At 37.4% G+C, this 18158-nt stretch overlaps 1 protein-coding gene across 1 annotated transcript; it reads left to right on the forward strand.

Moving 5' to 3' along the window:
* LOC109822142 (probable lipid-A-disaccharide synthase, mitochondrial) lies at positions 7 to 8125 on the forward strand. Its single transcript, XM_020388304.1, has 8 exons — positions 7 to 12; positions 777 to 876; positions 970 to 1075; positions 1148 to 1368; positions 1969 to 2047; positions 5077 to 5321; positions 6646 to 6872; positions 7742 to 8125. Exons 2-8 carry the CDS (start codon positions 784 to 786, stop codon positions 7902 to 7904), a joined length of 1134 nt encoding a protein of 377 aa, XP_020243893.1. The 5' UTR covers positions 7 to 12; positions 777 to 783; the 3' UTR covers positions 7905 to 8125.

Raw genomic sequence — 18158 nt, forward strand, 5'->3', positions numbered from 1 at the left:
CGGAGTCGGAGGGTTTGTTTCATTCTTTCATTCCCCTTCTCTATGCTTTTGATACTTGGTTTGCTGTAGAGCTAACTTGGTCTCTTTAGCAGGTTACCATGCTGTAGCCTTTATATATTAGAAAAGCTTATGTTTGAATTTGGAAATAGACCCTGTGATTCCGCTCGTCATGGCCATACGTTATGATTTGCAAGTCAAAAAGTTTCTTTTTTTTTTGGTTATGCATTCGGTCCGAGAGTGCAGAAACAAACTGTGTTGAATGGATTTTGTGGATTCATGCAGATTTTGGATGAATGATTTTTTTTGCATGTATGTCATATTAAAGGGCTATTAAATGTTTAAATTTTGTGCCAGGCAGGGGTGGGGTGGAGTGGGGTGGGGGGTTTGAGGAGTTTTATGTCCTTTACCGGCAAGCCCAGGGGATGAGCCTCTCCTTTATTTGTAAATTGACTGTATAAAATGGGAGGGGTAACTTAAGACCTTTGTTTGAAAATTGACAGCATACTCAGGATACAAGTTGGCAACCAAATGAGGTATTTCTTGTATATTCATGTTAATCTTTGGCTCATATGATCCTGGCAAGCTTGACATATAAAGGAGACCCTTGTCCATAATGCAATAGCGTAAGGAGAATATTAACCATCAAATATGAACATGTGTTGACCATTATGTGTGCCTGCAAGTTGACATTACACACGCGCGCGCATTTTACACCACCTATTTTGTCTTCGAGACATTTTCTTAATTAGTATTTGTATACTTAACATTTTTTATAGGGTCTTAATGCGCAACGAAGGATTTCGCACTCTCTTTCCTATGGAAGATATTGCAGTGATGGGAATCTGGGAATTGTTGCCACATCTGAATAAAATCAGGGTGAATAATTACTAATGCCATTTATCTCTTAGAGCAAACTTATTTTTTTTGTTTTCTTGATTTCTTATACTGATATCATATTCAGGATGACAGATTAGATTGAAGCAAACAGTAGAAGCAGCTAGACTTTTTCAGCCTCATGTTGTCGTGACAGTTGACTCAAAAGGATTCTCTTTTCGATTCTTGAAGCAGTTGAAAGGTAACAAGCTATTACATCAATTTATCACAGCAGTTTTTATTTTATGTTGACACAGATAAATGTACTTTGTAGCTAGATATGCTTGGAAAGATGATAGTCCTGTTCATGTACATTATGTTACACCTTCATTTTGGGCATGGAAAGGCGGTGAGACTAGGCTCAAAGGGCTATGTGAATTTATAGACCATATCTTGTGTATCCTTCCTTTTGAAGAAGAAATTTGTAGATTAAATGGGTTATCTGCTACATATGTTGGGCATCCGCTTCTGGAAGATGATCTCAATTTGGATCAGGTAAGGGTTTCGGTATGATCATTTCGATTCCAATTGAGAGAAACTAGATAGATTATATATGGTATCATATATTCTAGAATTTGGCTGAACTTATTTTTTTCTCCGTACTCTTTTATTTGGGCACTTATAAATTATTAAAGGTAGCTGAAGTAAAGTTGTTATTTCATTCCATGACTGTTGGTGTTGTTGTACCATCCTTAAAGGTATTATCTGTTTGCAGGAAAGTTTAATCTGATCTGATGGCACAGTGCAACTTTCAGATAACAAAACTAGTAGTTGGAATAATGTAAACTTGTGTTTCTTGTGGCTTTGGGATGGATGTTTTAAGTAACTTTAGCTATGGTAGCATATTTGTTTATGCCTGGAGGAGGATATTTCTCAATACACTGTGAACTTGCACGTTGCTTTTTGCTAGATCTCCACAATATAACAGTAGTTTATATTATTCTTACATGCTTTGATCTTTAGATTGTTTTTTAAAATTTGCTAAAAATGTCCATTATTCCTGAATAAAAGGTACATCTTTACAAAGTCACGCATACCTACCCTTTCTGTACCTATGTTTCTGTACATATAAACATAACATATCTCTTTCTCCAGGAGCTCACTCCATTCTCACATAAACGGAAGTTCAAAGGAAATGGTGATGATTTTCTTCATAAACATGGACTCCTTCGAGGCAAGTGGTAGCATGATCTACTTTTATTTTATTTTCTTCTAGTTGGTCTGTATTGCTATCTTATCAATGCCTATAATTTTCATATATTTTATTCTGAATGTTTAATTCTTTTACTTGATTAAACTTGTGTTGCACTTCATGCGAAATTTGGGGCTTCATTATCGCTATAAATTATTCTAGTCTACCTGATCTGAACTAACCCACCAATTTCACACATGATTGATGAAAATATGAAAAAAAGGAATGTAAGTTCTGTTACATACTCTTGAATGGCAACCAGCTCCTAGATGACTAATTTCGTCATACGGCTTGGCCTAATCTTTTCAATGAACCCTTCCAATGTATGCTCCTCTTTCAGAAAAGCTGTTTGGTTTCAGTTAGGTGAAATCTTAAAAGAAGGTATTCTTGCCTCCTTGAGCTTCACTTGCTTGATCCTTGTCTTTGGTTGGCTATCATCCATTATAAACCAAAAGACTGGATGATTGCTGTATGGTTTATGATAACAATAAGAGATCTGATAACTGATACTATTGTTTTTCTGAGTCATATGATAAATTAACTGCCCACACTTGCACACAAGTTTCCGGGGTGTTGTTTTTTTAAGATTGTCATCATTATTTATTACAGCTTGTGGTGGTTTGTTTACTCATCATTTCATTTGTTTTTGTTGACTATAGTTGTCATCAATATGTTCTTGTGAGGAATATAATCATGAGACAGAAAGTTCCCTTCAAGAACTTTGCACGGGCATTTTTTTAGTTAGTGGTAGCTTTGAAGAAAGTTATGCCTCAAGGTCAAGCACCATTATTTAATGTGGAAAAATACTTCACCGTGTTGGTGTTGCTGAGGAGGCATGATTGATTTCAGATAGCTTTTAACAGAGCGATCCACCTACAATAAGGTGATGGGGGCGTGGAATCGATGAGCTAGTTTTGTTGTGAATGGTTGCAACCAATGTTAAAAATAACGAAAATGGGTTATGTAATGCTTGGCCTCCCATTAAGGGTTAAGGAAAAAACACAAAATAACGTAATGCATAATGTAGGTTATATTGTTTATTGATTATTTAGATATTTTATAAACACTAACAATTCATAATAACTTTAATACTTGGAATCAACAAACTTTTCAAACATAACATCACAATTATCAAATATAAAAATATAGTATCATGACCAACAACCATTCCAAAAAGTATCATCAAATGATCAAATACGTTAACATCGTCAAGTTTAAGGCAATAAAAATAAGTCTAAACACTTCCAAATCTCGAGTTCTTAACTTCACAAAAATATTCTAATTCCTAATCAAGTTCACTACATCAACCAAATTAAACATGATTATGTAACAACAGTGAGAAATTTTGCATATACTGAGATTGCATGCAAACTTTATTTCACAAACTATAGTATTAACTAAAAATTGAAAGCTAAAACATAATCAAAATCAAGTAATAACTTAAAGTAATCATCTAACTAACACAATTAACCCACTAATTAATCTTTGTACTCTAATTCTGTGACAGATCTTAAGTAATTATGTTGAAAGGTAAAGTAATGGAGCAACATGTTTGATATAATTTATGGTAAAGATTGGAATTTAAAAGGTAATTTCATAATTACTATTTATTTAAAGGATATAAATTGAGATGCCCAATACATAACTGAAAAATAAAAAGTTTACATCTCCGGAGTCACAGAAGGTGCCAATAGTCGGAGGAGTTTTAGAGGAGGCAAAGAGCTAGGATTTGGGTTGGAGGAGGCGAAGAGATCACATATTCGCAGGAACAGAATAGGGTGAGCAGAACTAAAAGCGGTAGGGTTTAAATGATTTGGACTGTGGTGATGCATCAGCACATCCTAATCAGAGATGAAATTAACCTAAAAAACCAGTGTTAACTGGTTATATAATATAACGCACATTAAACACAATATAATGTGTTTTTTCTGGGTTAAACAGTTTCCTGGTTAAATAGGTGTGTTACCTAACAAGAGGGCACCGTTAACTTGTAAAACGGGTGATAATTATATAAGGGTTTTTTTAAACACTTGTAGCTACCCTTGGTATGTGGAAAGTGACAAGACTAGTCTTGAAGGAAAGTGAGGCAGTGACTGGTGTTTAGCTTGTGTTGGGGATGTCTTTTGATGAGGATTGTTAATAAGGGAAAAATCTCGAGAAGCTTTGCTACAGAAAGCTCCATTATTTTTATTTTGAACCGCAAGCATCAAGGTACGAAACAACCAGTATGCTACACGGTTTAAATAAATGATTTGTCTTGATGTCTTTCAGCACAATGTATCCCATATAATGCACTGGCATAGATAAGAATGCAGATACAATAAGATTGTGTGGGTGTGCATGCAGGCATGTGTGCGGGTGCGGGTGTGCATGCAAGCGGGCGGTGGTGCGAGTGCATGTGCGTGCCTGTGCGGGGGTGCGTGCGGGTGTGTGACCATGTGTGTGTGTGCTTGTGCATACGTGCGTGTGTTGTGGGCGGGCATAATGTATCACATATAACGCACTGACATAGAGAACAGGGCAACGAGATATTGATGGATAACGTATCACATGTTTGTATAGTTGTCTAGAATTATGATCCATTGTGCATTTTCATTATTTTCCAAGCCACATTGACAGAACCCTTCTGTAGAGGTGTTTATGCTTGGCAGAGGCAATTATATGTGTACATAGTTTTCAGTTTGAGTTTTAAAACATGTGATATCTAAAGGATGACCAACCAATCATGTGACTAAAACTTTGCACACTTAATGCCTGTTAAGAGCTTGGATGAGGAGGAGAAAGTAATGGGCAATTGATTTCTTTGTCTATTTTTAAGAAATTAGACAACTGCAGTTAGTCTACAACAATTTCTCTACATGTACTTGTGATTCTTTTGTCAAGTGTAACTAAGAACTCCCTTATTCACATGGTCTAAAAACTTTATAATCATAGGTAGCATCTTACATGTGTAGTGAATAGCTTTTGTGATACTATTTCCATCTGACTGAAACTTGATTAATCTTTGACAGGAAGCCCACTTATCACCTTACTTCCTGGAAGCAGATTACAAGAGGTTACGCGAATGCTACCGCTTTTCTTACGAACAGTGGAACAAATGAAGGATGCTTTCCCAGAGTTGTCAATTGTTATTCCAGTTGCACCAAACTACCATGTGGAGACCTACATTGAAAAGGAGATTCAACAATGGTCGTTGTCAGTCTTAACAATATTAATACCCGGGGCTTCTACATATGAAAAATATGATGCATTTAGTGTATGTCAATATATCCTTACATACTCAACTTCTTGAACTTATCATAAAAGTGTGGTTCGTCATTTTCATCATAACGCATTAGTTTCTCTATTGTCATCATCTATGCATTAACTTCAATCAAGATCAGGTTTGTTATGGGGCAGAACTTATATGTTAAGGTCCACGAAAAGGATTACTATATGTGCAACTGTTTCATGTACTTCAAACTCACCTTATTTGACATCAAGTTGCTGCCCAAGGAAGCTATGGCTAACCAACCAGAAACCTGAAATTTCCTAGATTTTAGTTCGAAAGGAAGATGAAAAATCATAGAACTCATGGAGTAACACTATGCATTCTAAAAGTTTATCTATAGTGAGTACTTCTTCATTTGCAATACACACATACTCCCATACGTGTGTGCGCATGTGCATATGCACACATATAAAGAGATAGACATAGCTCCTTTAAGAAGAATTGAGAAGCAGATTCTTCCCATTTCGGAAGTGTCAAGTTTTTCAGAATGTGTGCATGCATATGAGGTGTGTATGCACACGCAGAACAAGGTTATATACACGTAGGAGTAATCGTACTAATAATTTCTCCTCCACCATGTAGGAACAAATAGTGGGACTCCAATTTCCACTTACGCATTTTAGCTTTTGAATTACCCGCTGGGTGGGTTACCTTGTACTTTGATAGAGGAAACTTTATTTGTTCCAAGGGACAATAAAGCACAATACATTATATTATGTTATATGCGCACTCCTCTGCAGAAAGACATTCATCATATGCAAGCCATAAATCTCATCATAAATGTGGCGTTCCATTAGGAGCCATTCATTTTGGGAGCGTAAAAATTAAATGTAAGAAATCTTTAACCTTTTTCGTTTTGATGATTCAGCATCCTAATAATTAATTGGGACGTTCTCAGGGTGGGTATATGGTTTTTTATTTTGTTTGCGCCATAGTATCTCAATATATGTTATTTATCCATAATGTTTTTTGTGCACATGTGCATTTCGAGCATGGCACCTGTGTTTGGGTGTTTTTGATGTTGCATGGATGTAGTCCATCTCACTCTCTCATGTTTGCGTAAATTCATGCCAACATGTTTGCATGAATATCTGGATCATCATGTTTGTGTGTATACAATCCATCTCTTACTGGGTGAATGTGTTTGTATTGCTTGTTATTATATGTCTGTTTTTCACATGACTAGTTCAGCACGGTGCCTGTGCTTGTGTACACATCCATGTTATGTATGATATAGTGATGGAATTCCTTTCTGAAATTAATCCTAAAGAAACGTTTTACCAAGACCTATTTTCTAACTTCTTTGCAGGCAAGTAATGCAGCAGTATGTACTTCTGGATCAGCTGTCATGGAATTGCAGCTTGTAGGATTGCCCTGTGTTATTGCATACCGAGCACATCTTTTGACAGAGTGGCTAATTCGACTACGGACAAAGTTACAATTTATCTCCCTTCCAAATATTCTGTTAGATTCACCTATTATTCCAGAATATCTTTTTGGTGAATGCACATCTAATAATCTAGCATCAGTCCTCAGGTAATATTTCATGTGAATTTGTTTATTATTAGTTCACAATTCCATTTCATTTTTTGTCTTATTTTTATGAAGTCACAGGGGTTTAGCCGCATTGGTCATTGTTCAAAAGCTTTTCATCAGTATAAAGTATAATGTATGGACTCACGTTAATCTTAAAGGACTGTTTCTAGCTCTATTACTACTTAACTATTTGATCTTTTGTCCTTTGTTTTAAAAGATCCACGTCAGTCTAAAATTTTTATTGGCTTCCCCTAAAAGCTTTAGTTTATTAGATGAACTTAAGTTGCTTCAGTTGGGGCCTTCTCTGCCATTAAGTTTACTCTAGTGCTAACCAGACTAGACAAGTTTTCTACCTCCTACAAGAAATGATCGAAAGTTTACTTAGGTGCATTTTCATAATCTATTATCACCTATCAGGCACTAAAAAGTCCAAATGTGTACATTAATGAATCTCTTTCATGTTGCATGCAACTTTGCTCCTTTCACCAAACCCAACCTACCCAATACCTCTCTTGGATAGTGCTGACTACCATATCTGAATTTAAGTAACAACAATTCATATGTTTACGGATCAATGAAATTTTTGATGCAGTGCTGTTGCCTTTGGATCAATGAAATATCTGATGCAGACCTGTTGCCTTTGGATCAATGAAATAATCCATTTTCAGATTATAAGTCAAGCGAATTATAATCCAAAGTTGCCAAACATGCTCTAAGAATTGGAACAATAAGAAACCGTCTTTGCCTGCTTCTTTTTAGGAGTGAAAAAACTTTGAAAATGGGAAGCCTGAAGCACAATAGAATGCAATTGCTGATGTTGTAAGTAGAGGGTATAACTAACGAAGCCTATGTTTTGAAATATGCTGCAGAAAACTGATTCTTGATGACTCTGCTCGGCAACAGCAGATTGCTTCAGCTGAGCAGCTCTTTGATCTCCTCTGCAGGCCATTATGTGGGGTTATGTCAAGTAATTGCTGCTGTCCTAGCTTAATTGCTGCATCAGCTATTTTACAGGCTCAAAGGCAGCAGTGAGCGAAATTTGGCTGCAGTTCTCTTTTGCTGTTTATTTGCTCCCTTAGGCCTTGTTTGGTAAGTGAGAATGGATTAGAGCAAGGAATGAAATGCTCATTTCCATTCTCATATTTGAATGTAATTTAGAGAATAAAAGCGGGAATGGACATATTTTTTTTTAATTCTCACTTAAATGGGAATGTACATTCTCAACCATGTTATTAGGAATGCTCATTTCTCTACCATGTTATTGGGAATGCTCATTTTCACATAAAAGGGGAATGAAGGGGAAAGTGAGAATGAACATTCTAACTTCAAACTAGAGGTTATGTTTGGTACAAAGGAATGAGAACTGGGAATTGTCATTTCATTCTCACTCATTTCCGACTCATTTCCTCGTAGCAAACAAGGCTTTAGGATTCACTTGTCCGTTAAGATGTACAACATGTTCTTCAATCCTTCATTGGCTTCTATTTGGGAGCAGATTAATCTGGTACAAGGGGATTATACTGAAATATTTGCTCCCACCAGCAGCCATACTTGTTATCTATGTATTTATAGCAAAGCGTTTGCATCAGTTTAAGCCACTATTTCTGGGGTTTTTTTATTTCTTTTTCTAAATTACAGTGCAGCAGATATTTCGTGAGAGTTTGATGAATATCCAAATTGATTTTGATGAATCTCTATTTCATACTCGTTTTAAAAGTGAGTTTGGAAAAAAAAACTTTTCATCGACAATAATATCATTGATCTTTTTAAATATTTTAGTGGTATCATATATCATATCCTCGTTAATTTTAATTAAAAGGTTTTTCGATATTAGGTCCTTTTAATCACTACTGTTTTGATATTAGTCCCCCAAATCTTCATATTTTGATACTACTCCCTCAAATCCTTTAAGGATGAGTATTACTCCATCTAAACCCAATTAAAACCTAATATCGAAAAAAAATAGAGTGAAAAAAAATATCACCAGTATATTCTGCTTAATAGAGTGGGTTTTTGATGTGTTCAATCTTTTGCGAATCCTCATCCTCGTTCTTTAGCAGTTGAAGGAATAGATTTTCAATTGAATTTAGAGATTATTAAGGCGAGATCGGGACTAGGGCTTCAAAACACCCCTTTCTGCAGGAAGCGGTAAGCGGGAGAGGGAGAAAGAGGGAGAGGGAGAGAGAACGGTTTTGGGGTAATGATTGGGGTAATAGTAACAGAAGGACTAATATCAACACACTTAACGGATTTGAGGGACTAATATGATAATATGAAAATTTGGGGGACTAGTATCAAAATAATAGTGATATTAGGGACTAATATTGAAAAATCCTTTTAATTAATAGGTATAAGCTTCAGTTTTCCGATCCTATCCTAATTAATATGTATATAAGCTCCGATTTGATTTAAGTATGTTAAAAATTATATTAAGTTATAGATAAATTGTTCAACCTCCATGTTTAAACACTTTGAAAATTACAAAATAGAAAATCTCAGAACTTACAAAATTTTATTTACTTGATAAAATAGATAAATATTTAATATTTTGATAATTTAAAGGTTTGAATTTGGTACTTAGAAAATAAAAAATATCTATCTTAATATTTGTTTCTTTATGTTTAAATCTAAAAATAAAGATGATAGATTATATTATCAAATATTCTTATCTCCTAATTTATTTTATAATTAAGGAGATAAATGTTATTTATGTGAGTGACCAAGCTTGAAAATATCCAAAATTCACAAAATTTGCACAACTAGTAGAAATACACAAAAGATATAATTTAAATATTTTAAAAAAAATCAACTTACGAAATTAGTAGAAATACCCAAAAGACTTTTATAGAATCATCTCGTAAACTATTTTCATGACTCATATGACAAATGTCAGTTTTCCATGAGTGATCAGGCTCGAAAATATTAAAATTTCATAGAATTTGAGCAACTCGTAAGAATACAAAAAAGATATAATCTGAATATTTTACAAAAAAAAAAAAATTTGACCTACAAAATTAGTCGAAACATCCAAAAGACATTCAAAAATTATATGTTTTCTACTGAAATCTAGAAGACTTTAAAATATTGAAATTTTTTATAGAAAAGTCTAAGGTCTCCGGCTCGACTCTCCTAGAGAGCACTCACAGTAATTTAATTTCTTGAAATACTGAGACCGTGAGTTAGTGGTGCTTCTTAGCCACGTCCAGGGGTTTGATATTCATAGCCTGAAGGATTGTAGGGATGCACCCTCGTCAAATCGAAAAAAAGTGTCCTAATTAAAAGAAATATCTTTAATATAATTTCATAGTGATCACATTCTAATTAATTAAAATATTTTTAATAAGATACAAGCCATAGGTAATTTTTCAATCTTCATGTTCAACCATTTATTAAGAAATTATAAAATAGAAAATCTCACAACTTAAATATTTAAATTTGGTACATAACAAGTGAAAAAAATAAAATCTTTTACCTTATCATCCCTTTCTTTATATTTAAATTTAAAAATAAAAGATAAAAATGGTTAGATGATATTATAAAATATTTTTATCTCCTAAGTTACGTTCATAATTAAGAAGACAAATCATACACCCTTTAAAAGTGTGATTTAAGAATTTTTTTCTGTGATCAATATCACTCTTAACCATTTGGGATGCTACATTGCTACATTCCAATCCTATTCTAAGTAATAATAAATAATACATTTATCTTATTATTACCAATTTAAAGAAATATTTGCTCCTTTATATACAAAGAGAAATTGGTATTTTGCTAAAGTCGTGCCTTTTTTAGCAAGTCATGCTCTCGAGCCTCATTTGAAAGTGTGGAGCCTCTCGGTGAGTGAAAAGATACCACCGGAACTTTACTTCACTAGAATGTAAAGAAAAGCTATCAATATTATACAGTCACTACTCTTTTGTTGCTTCAAGCTCTCAATTGCAATAGCTTACTCGAGTTAACATTCGCAGAGTCTAAACCTCCCATCTTAAATGTTGGGCGCAGAGTCATGCCCACCGCCGCGGAAGCGATATCACCTGAGAGAAAGCCCTGGCTTTTGTTGTCACAAAAGCACAGGTCAACCTCTATATTCTTGTTTCTCAAAGAAAACGTGAATAGATAATGAAATTCTTATTTCTCAAAGGAAACAAGAATCGAAAGTGATATATTTCATCAAAGTGAAATATACACTCTTCCTCTCATCAGCTCTAAGACCGAATATTGAGGGAACCTACAAGCAATAGCCAACAACCCAGAAAACAGTAAATACACGAGATTTACGTGGTTCGGCAAACTTGCCTACGTCCACGGGAGGGGTGAGGGGAGATTCCACTATGAGGAGAACACTGACGACTTGTACAATCCACAAGCTCGTCTCAAAGAAAAAAGATCTAATTTTTACCCAAAAGAAATTAACCTCTCTTTTGTAAATCCCTCTTTTTCTCTCTCCTCAAGATCTCTCTTTTTATCTCTCTCAACAACTGCCGCAATTTTCCTCTGCTCAGCCGCCAAAAAGAAACAAATAAACCTCTCTGACTTTTGTGATTTTCGCCTGCAGCTTTTACCCACAAGTCGCTGTTCCCACACACCGAAAAACCCTAGCAACCCCTGTTATTTATAGGGCCTGAGATCGGGTCTGGAGGAAATAAAAGTCCACCCGCTGGAACTTTTTAATCACGCGAGATGTCTCGCTGCATGCACGTGGAGGTGGCCCCACATAAACACCGTTGTTCACAATTCTCCACCTCGTACATCATTTGATAAACCTCAAATTTTGGACGAACATCAGAAGAACACCGCGAACTTCACCAGAGAGATCTGAAACACCAAAAGCCAGGCCAAACCAGGTCAAACCAGGCCAAACCAGGCCAAACCAGCTGCGCCACTTTACCGCGACTGCCTACGTACCCTCTACCGGGATCAAGCTAACCGTAGTTCAGATTTTGTTCTCCATATAGTCTCCACCTCACCCCATCACCGCCCCGAAGGGCCATGCCCTCTTGGGCAAATCAACACGGGCTGATATGAAGCAAGTCCAAGCAATGCTTAAACTTGCTACCTGTGACCACCTTGGTTAACATGTCTGCGGGATTCTCATTCGTGTGCACCTTCATAAGAGAAATATCACCTTCCTCTATGACATCCCGCACAAAATGATACCTGACATCGATATGCTTGGTACGAGCATGATGAACTTGATTCTTCGCCAAGTGAATCGCACTCTGACTGTCACACCACAAGTTCACGTTTTCCTGCTCAATCCCCAAATCATCTAGAAGACCCCACAACCATAATGCTTCCTTCACTTCCTCCGCCATGGCCATGTACTCGGCCTCTGTAGTAGAAAGTGTCACTGTAGCCTACAACATCGATCGCCAACTAACTGGAGCTCCATGTATCTTGAATACATAACCAGTAGTAGATCGCCGTCTATCTAGATCGCCCGCATAATCAGAGTCAACAAACCCATCAATCTGACACGTATCTCCACCAAAACACAGACCCATGTTCACGGTACCTTTCAAGTACCTCAGGACCCATTTCACCGCTTCCCAGTGCGCCTTTCCCGGATTCGCCATGAACCTGCTGACCACACTAACTGCTTGTGAAATATCTGGACGTGTACACACCATGACGTACATCAAACTGCCAACTGTACTAGCATAAGGAACACGCTCCATGTGTTCCTTATCTTCCGCTGTAGTGGGAGATTGTTTACCTGAAAGCCTGAAGTGTGGAGCCAATGGAGTCGCCACCGACTTTGCACTTTGCATCCCTAACCTTGCGATCACCCGCTCAATGTATCCCTTCTGACTCAAGAACAATCGCTGATTCGCCCGCTCTCTTCTAATCTCCATACCCAGTATTTTTCTAGCAGCGCCCATGTCCTTCATCTCGAACTCTTTACCAAGTTGAGATTTCAATCTATCTATCTCCACCCCGCTCTTAGAAGCAATAAGCATGTCATCCACATACAAAAGGAGATAGATATAATCACCTCCACGAAGCTTCCGAATGTAAACACAACAATCATAGTCGCTTCGGGAAAACCCATGCTTCAGCATGAAGGAGTCAAATCGCTTGTACCACTGCCGAGGAGATTGCTTCAGTCCATAGAGTGACTTCCTCAAGCGACATACATGATGCTCCTTATTCTCAACCTTGTAGCCCTCAGGTTGATGCATGTAGATCTCTTCATCCAAGTCTCCGTGCAAGAAAGCTGTTTTAACATCGAGTTGTTCCAGCTCAAGATCACCATGAGCAACAATACTCAATAGCACCCGAATAGAAGTGTGTTTCACCACCGGAGAAAAGATCTCATTGTAATCCACACCCTCTCTTTGTGCAAACCCTTTAGCCACTAGCCTCGCCTTGTACCTTGTACCACCGAGCTCTGAAGGATCTTCCTTTCTCTTATACACCCACTTACAACCAATAGCTTTTCTTCCTACGGGCAATGGGACCACCTCCCATGTTTGGTTCTTCCGAAGAGATTCCATCTCCTCCTCCATCGCAGCCAACCAACTCTCACTATCTTTATCCCGAATAGCTTCCTTGAAGGAGACCAGCTCATCTTCCTCCACCGAGAGTGCGTATTCTACCAAATTAACCTGCCCATAGTGCTTCAGGGGTTTATCAGCCCCCAGCTTCTGTACCTGCTTGTATGCTCGCTTTGGCCTAGTGGAAGCCAAAGTATCCTCGAGCTGCTGTTGTTGCAGTGCCTGTGTATTCTCCTGTTGAACCTCCTCTTGCTCAAGCTCATCATCTACCTGATTTTCCACTTGAACATGACTAGAACCTGGTTGGTCTTTAGGTTCTATCTTAATAACCTGGGACTTTGAAGTCCCAACAGTCCCAACACCATCATCCTTGGGTGCCCTAGCAATCATGGATTTTTCATCAAAGGTAACGTCCCTGCTGATCACGAACTTCGAATCTTCTGTACACCAAAGACGGTAGCCTTTTACGCCCTTTGCATACCCCAAGAATATCGCCTTCTTGACCCTCGCGTCAAGCTTTCCCTCGTTGACGAGATAATAGGCGGTACATCCGAAAATTTTGAGCCTCTCATAATCTGCATGCTCCCCTGACCACACCCTATAGGGTGTATCACCATCCAATGTCGAATGTGGAGAACGATTCACAATGTAACATGCTGTAGCCACCGCTTCTGCCCACCATTCGTTGCCCAATCCAGCATAAGATCGCATACTCATTGCCTTTTTCCGCAATGTTCGGTTCAGTCTCTCAGCGACCCCGTTCTGCTGTGGTGTTGACCTGACTGTCCAGTGTCGAACAATGCCCTCCTGATCACAGAACTTCTTGAAAGCACCATCTGTATACTCTGTACCATTGTCAGATCTTAGTGTCTTTAATTTCTTGCCCGTCCTGTTCTCAACCATTGCTTTCCACTTCTTGAATGTCTCGAATACCTCATTCTTATGCTTAAGAAAATAAATCCAAGCATATCTCGAATGATCATCTATGAACGAGACAAAATACCTGGAACCACCCTTGGAAGTTGTCTGAGCCGGACCCCAAACATCCGTGTGCACATAATCTAGTATACCTCTGCTCTTGTGATTGCTTTTCAAGAATTGGACCCTGTGCGCCTTTCCATACACACAATCCTCGCAAAAATCCATGCAAGGTTTCTTCAGATTCTTCAGCAAACCCTCCTTACCAAGCAGAACTAGACCCTTCTCTGACATGTGCCCAAGTCGCCTATGCCATAACCGTGTGTGCTCACATGGGTCTCCACCACTTCCTTCAGTTCCAACCGCTGCATCTCCTGTCACCGTCGTACCCGAGAGAGTATATAGATTACCGTGACGAACACCCTTCATCACTGTTAGGGAACCTCGAACAACCTTCTTCACTCCGTTCTCTGTAACAATCTTGCAGCCACCGGAGTCTAATGCACCCACTGAGATAAGATTCTTCCGCAAGGAGGGAACGTGCCGCACGTCCGTTAGAGTTCGAACCACTCCATCATGCATCTTGATTTTGATATCACCTAGCCCCACCGTTTTACAAGCATGGTTGTTCCCCATCAATACGGTTCCACCATCAATGCTCCTATAGGTAGTAAACTACTTCCTATTTGGACACATATGGTAAGAGTAACCAGAATCAAGAATCCACTTCCCGGAGGTATCCTCGCCACCCGTGATGACATAGCATTCCTTATCGCTCCCTTCCTCCGATGCGTAACTCGCCTCTTCCTTGCCTTCTCTTCTCTTGGTCTTGTTGTTGTTCTTTTTCTCACCTACTCTCTTGTTAGGACAGTCGACCTTGAAATGCCCAACTTCACCGCATTTGAAACACGCTCTTCCCGCAAGGGGTCTCGCTCCTTCCTCTAGCAAACAGTCCCTGCGCTTGTTCTTTGTTACCACCAGTAGTCATGTCACTGGTTGCAATCTTCCGAAGGTCATCCGCTAGAAGCGCCGTTCTAGTCTCATCCATCGTCAAATTGTCTCCCACAAGCATCAGTGTTTTCACCAGGTTCTCATAAGTCTTCGCTAGAGATAGAAGTAGTAGAAGAGCCTGATCCTCGTCTTCTACAGTCACATCGATGTCCTTTAGGTCCGATATAATCCTATCAAACTTGTTGATGTATTCCCGGATTGATGAGCCCTCCTCCTTCTTGCAAGTATACAATTTGGATTTTAAATAGATCCGGTTCGTTAGACTCTTCGTCATGAAGGTGCTTTCTAACTTCAACCACACGCCCGCAGCCGTTTCCTCCCCGTCCACCAAGAAAGCTACATCCCTTTCAAGGCAAAGGATAATCGACGCCCGTGCATCCAGATCCAGCTTTTCCCAATCCTCATCAGACATATCCTTGTGCTTCTTCTCTTTTCCCGCCAAAGCTTTGTGCAATTTCTACGAAATCAAAGAGTTCTTCATCTGCATCCTCCAATAAGAAAAATCATTCTTCCCATTGAATTTTTCAATCTCGTATTTTCCCACTTTAACTGTTTTACTTGTTGACGCCATTTTCCGCTTGTATTAATAAATCTGCTTCTCTCAGGAAATTGTCGAACACCACCTCAAACCAGAAGCTACACCACTCCCAATCTGATTAACAGCTCTGATACCAATTGTTGGGCGCAGAGTCACGCCCACCGCCGCAGAAGCGATATCACCTGAGAGAAAGCCCTGGCTTTTGTTGTCACAAAAGCACAAGTCAACCTCTATATTCTTGTTTCTCAAAGAAAACGAGAATAGATAATGAAATTCTTATTTCTCAAAGGAAACAAGAATCGAAAGTGAAATATTTCATCAAAGTGAAATATACACTCTTCCTCTCATCAGCTCTAAGACCGAATATTGAGGGAACCTACAAGCAATAGCCAACAACCCAGAAAACAGTAAATACACGAGATTTACGTGGTTCGGCAAACTTGTCTACATCCACGGGAGGGGTGAGGGGAGATTCCACTATGAGGAGAACACCGACGACTTGTACAATCCACAAGCTCGTCTCAAAGAAAAAAGATCTAATTTTTACCCAAAAGAAATTAACCTCTTTTTTGTAAATCCCTCTTTTTCTCTCTCCTCAAGATCTCTCTTTTTTATCTCTCTCAACAACTGCCGCAATTTTCCTCTGCTCAGCCGCCAAAAAGAAACAAATAAACCTCTCTGACTTTTGTGATTTTCGCCTGCAGCTTTTACCCACAAGTCGCTGTTCCTACACACCGAAAAACCCTAGCAACCCCTGTTATTTATAGGGCCTGAGATCGGGTCTGGAGGAAATAAAAGTCCACCCGCTGGAACTTTTTAATCACGCGAGATGTCTCGCTACATGCACGTGGAGGTGGCCCCACATAAACACCGTTGTTCACATTAAAAAAATAAATCTATCATATATTTATTTAAGAATTTTCATTAAATTAAAACCATGCATAATTAAAAAATTCTAATAATCAAACATTTTATAATCCTAATTAAATCATAAATTATCCATAATTTAAAATTTTTTTGTCCTAACAAATTCAACGAAAACTTGTTTAGAAAATTACGAACAACATCCTAAAATATTTTAAAACAACAAACATCCCCTTGAAAATCAATAATTAAAAAAACCCTTGAAAACATAAAAATCACAAACATACCTTAAAATTTCAAAAATTAGAAATAACCCCTTTGAAAAATCAAAGATTTATAAGCAACTCCCTTCAAAATCTTAAAACTACAAACAACCCCTGAAAATATATAAAAATCCAAATATTACAAAAAATCTCAAAAATTTCAAATTGCCAACCAGCCTACTATACTATGAAAATTGAAAACAAACCCTTAAAATTTTAAAAATTACAAACAACCACCTATAAATATTAATATTTCGTTTATAGTGAAAAAAAATTACACACAATATCCTAAATGATCTAAAAAAAGCTTTTAAAAATCTGAACATCATTCCTACCAAAAGTTATTGGGGGTTAAATAAAAAACTTAAAACTTATGGGGAGTTCTCTGTCAAAATTTAGTTTTTTTTGGGTGGGGGAGGTGTTTTGGTCATTTCACACATGAATTAACAGTGTTAATTTGGAGGGTTTTCTCCCAATATTTATTGAGAAGTTAGTGAGTTTCAAAGATATTTAAGGTTTGGCGTCAAACGCCCAAACGTATTCGAGATTTAGTGAAATTTTACTCAAATAGTTTCTAATTTTTATAGAAAGGGTAGATAGACAATTACTGAAAAAAACATAAATATAATATAAATGATTAAAGTATTTGACCACATGCATGTGCATTCGAACTAATAAGTGAACATATCTAGATTTGTGCCTAAAATTTTGAGTATATGTTTATCATATGGTTGAAATTATTTTAACCATTAGATCAATGATATTGAAGTTAATTTTGGAAAATTTGGAGATATAATAAGTTTACCCACTTTCTCGTAAGTTTAGCAGCTATCTCATAAATTTAACAACAAACTCATATGTTCGACAAATAACTAATAAGTTTAACAACTATCTCATAAGTTTAAAACGTAACTCAGAAGTTCAAAAAGTATAAATCATAAGTTTAATAACTATCTCATAAGTTTAAACCCTTCAAAATTATAGAAATTGTTAATAAACTCCCAAAAAAGTTGTAGAAAATACCCTAAAAAGTTTCAAAGTTTGTAAATGAACCCCTAAAACTTGCAAAAAACGGCATAAAGTTTTAGAGTTTGCAAATAACCCCCTAGAAATTCTGTAGAAAAACTCCCAAAAATTGAGAAATTGCAAAAAACCCTATATTTTGCAAAAAAACACTAGAAAGAAGAACAAGGAA

The sequence above is a fragment of the Asparagus officinalis genome, chromosome 8 (genome assembly GCF_001876935.1).
Source record: "Asparagus officinalis chromosome 8, Aspof.V1, whole genome shotgun sequence".
Taxonomy (NCBI): Eukaryota; Viridiplantae; Streptophyta; class Magnoliopsida; order Asparagales; family Asparagaceae; genus Asparagus; species Asparagus officinalis.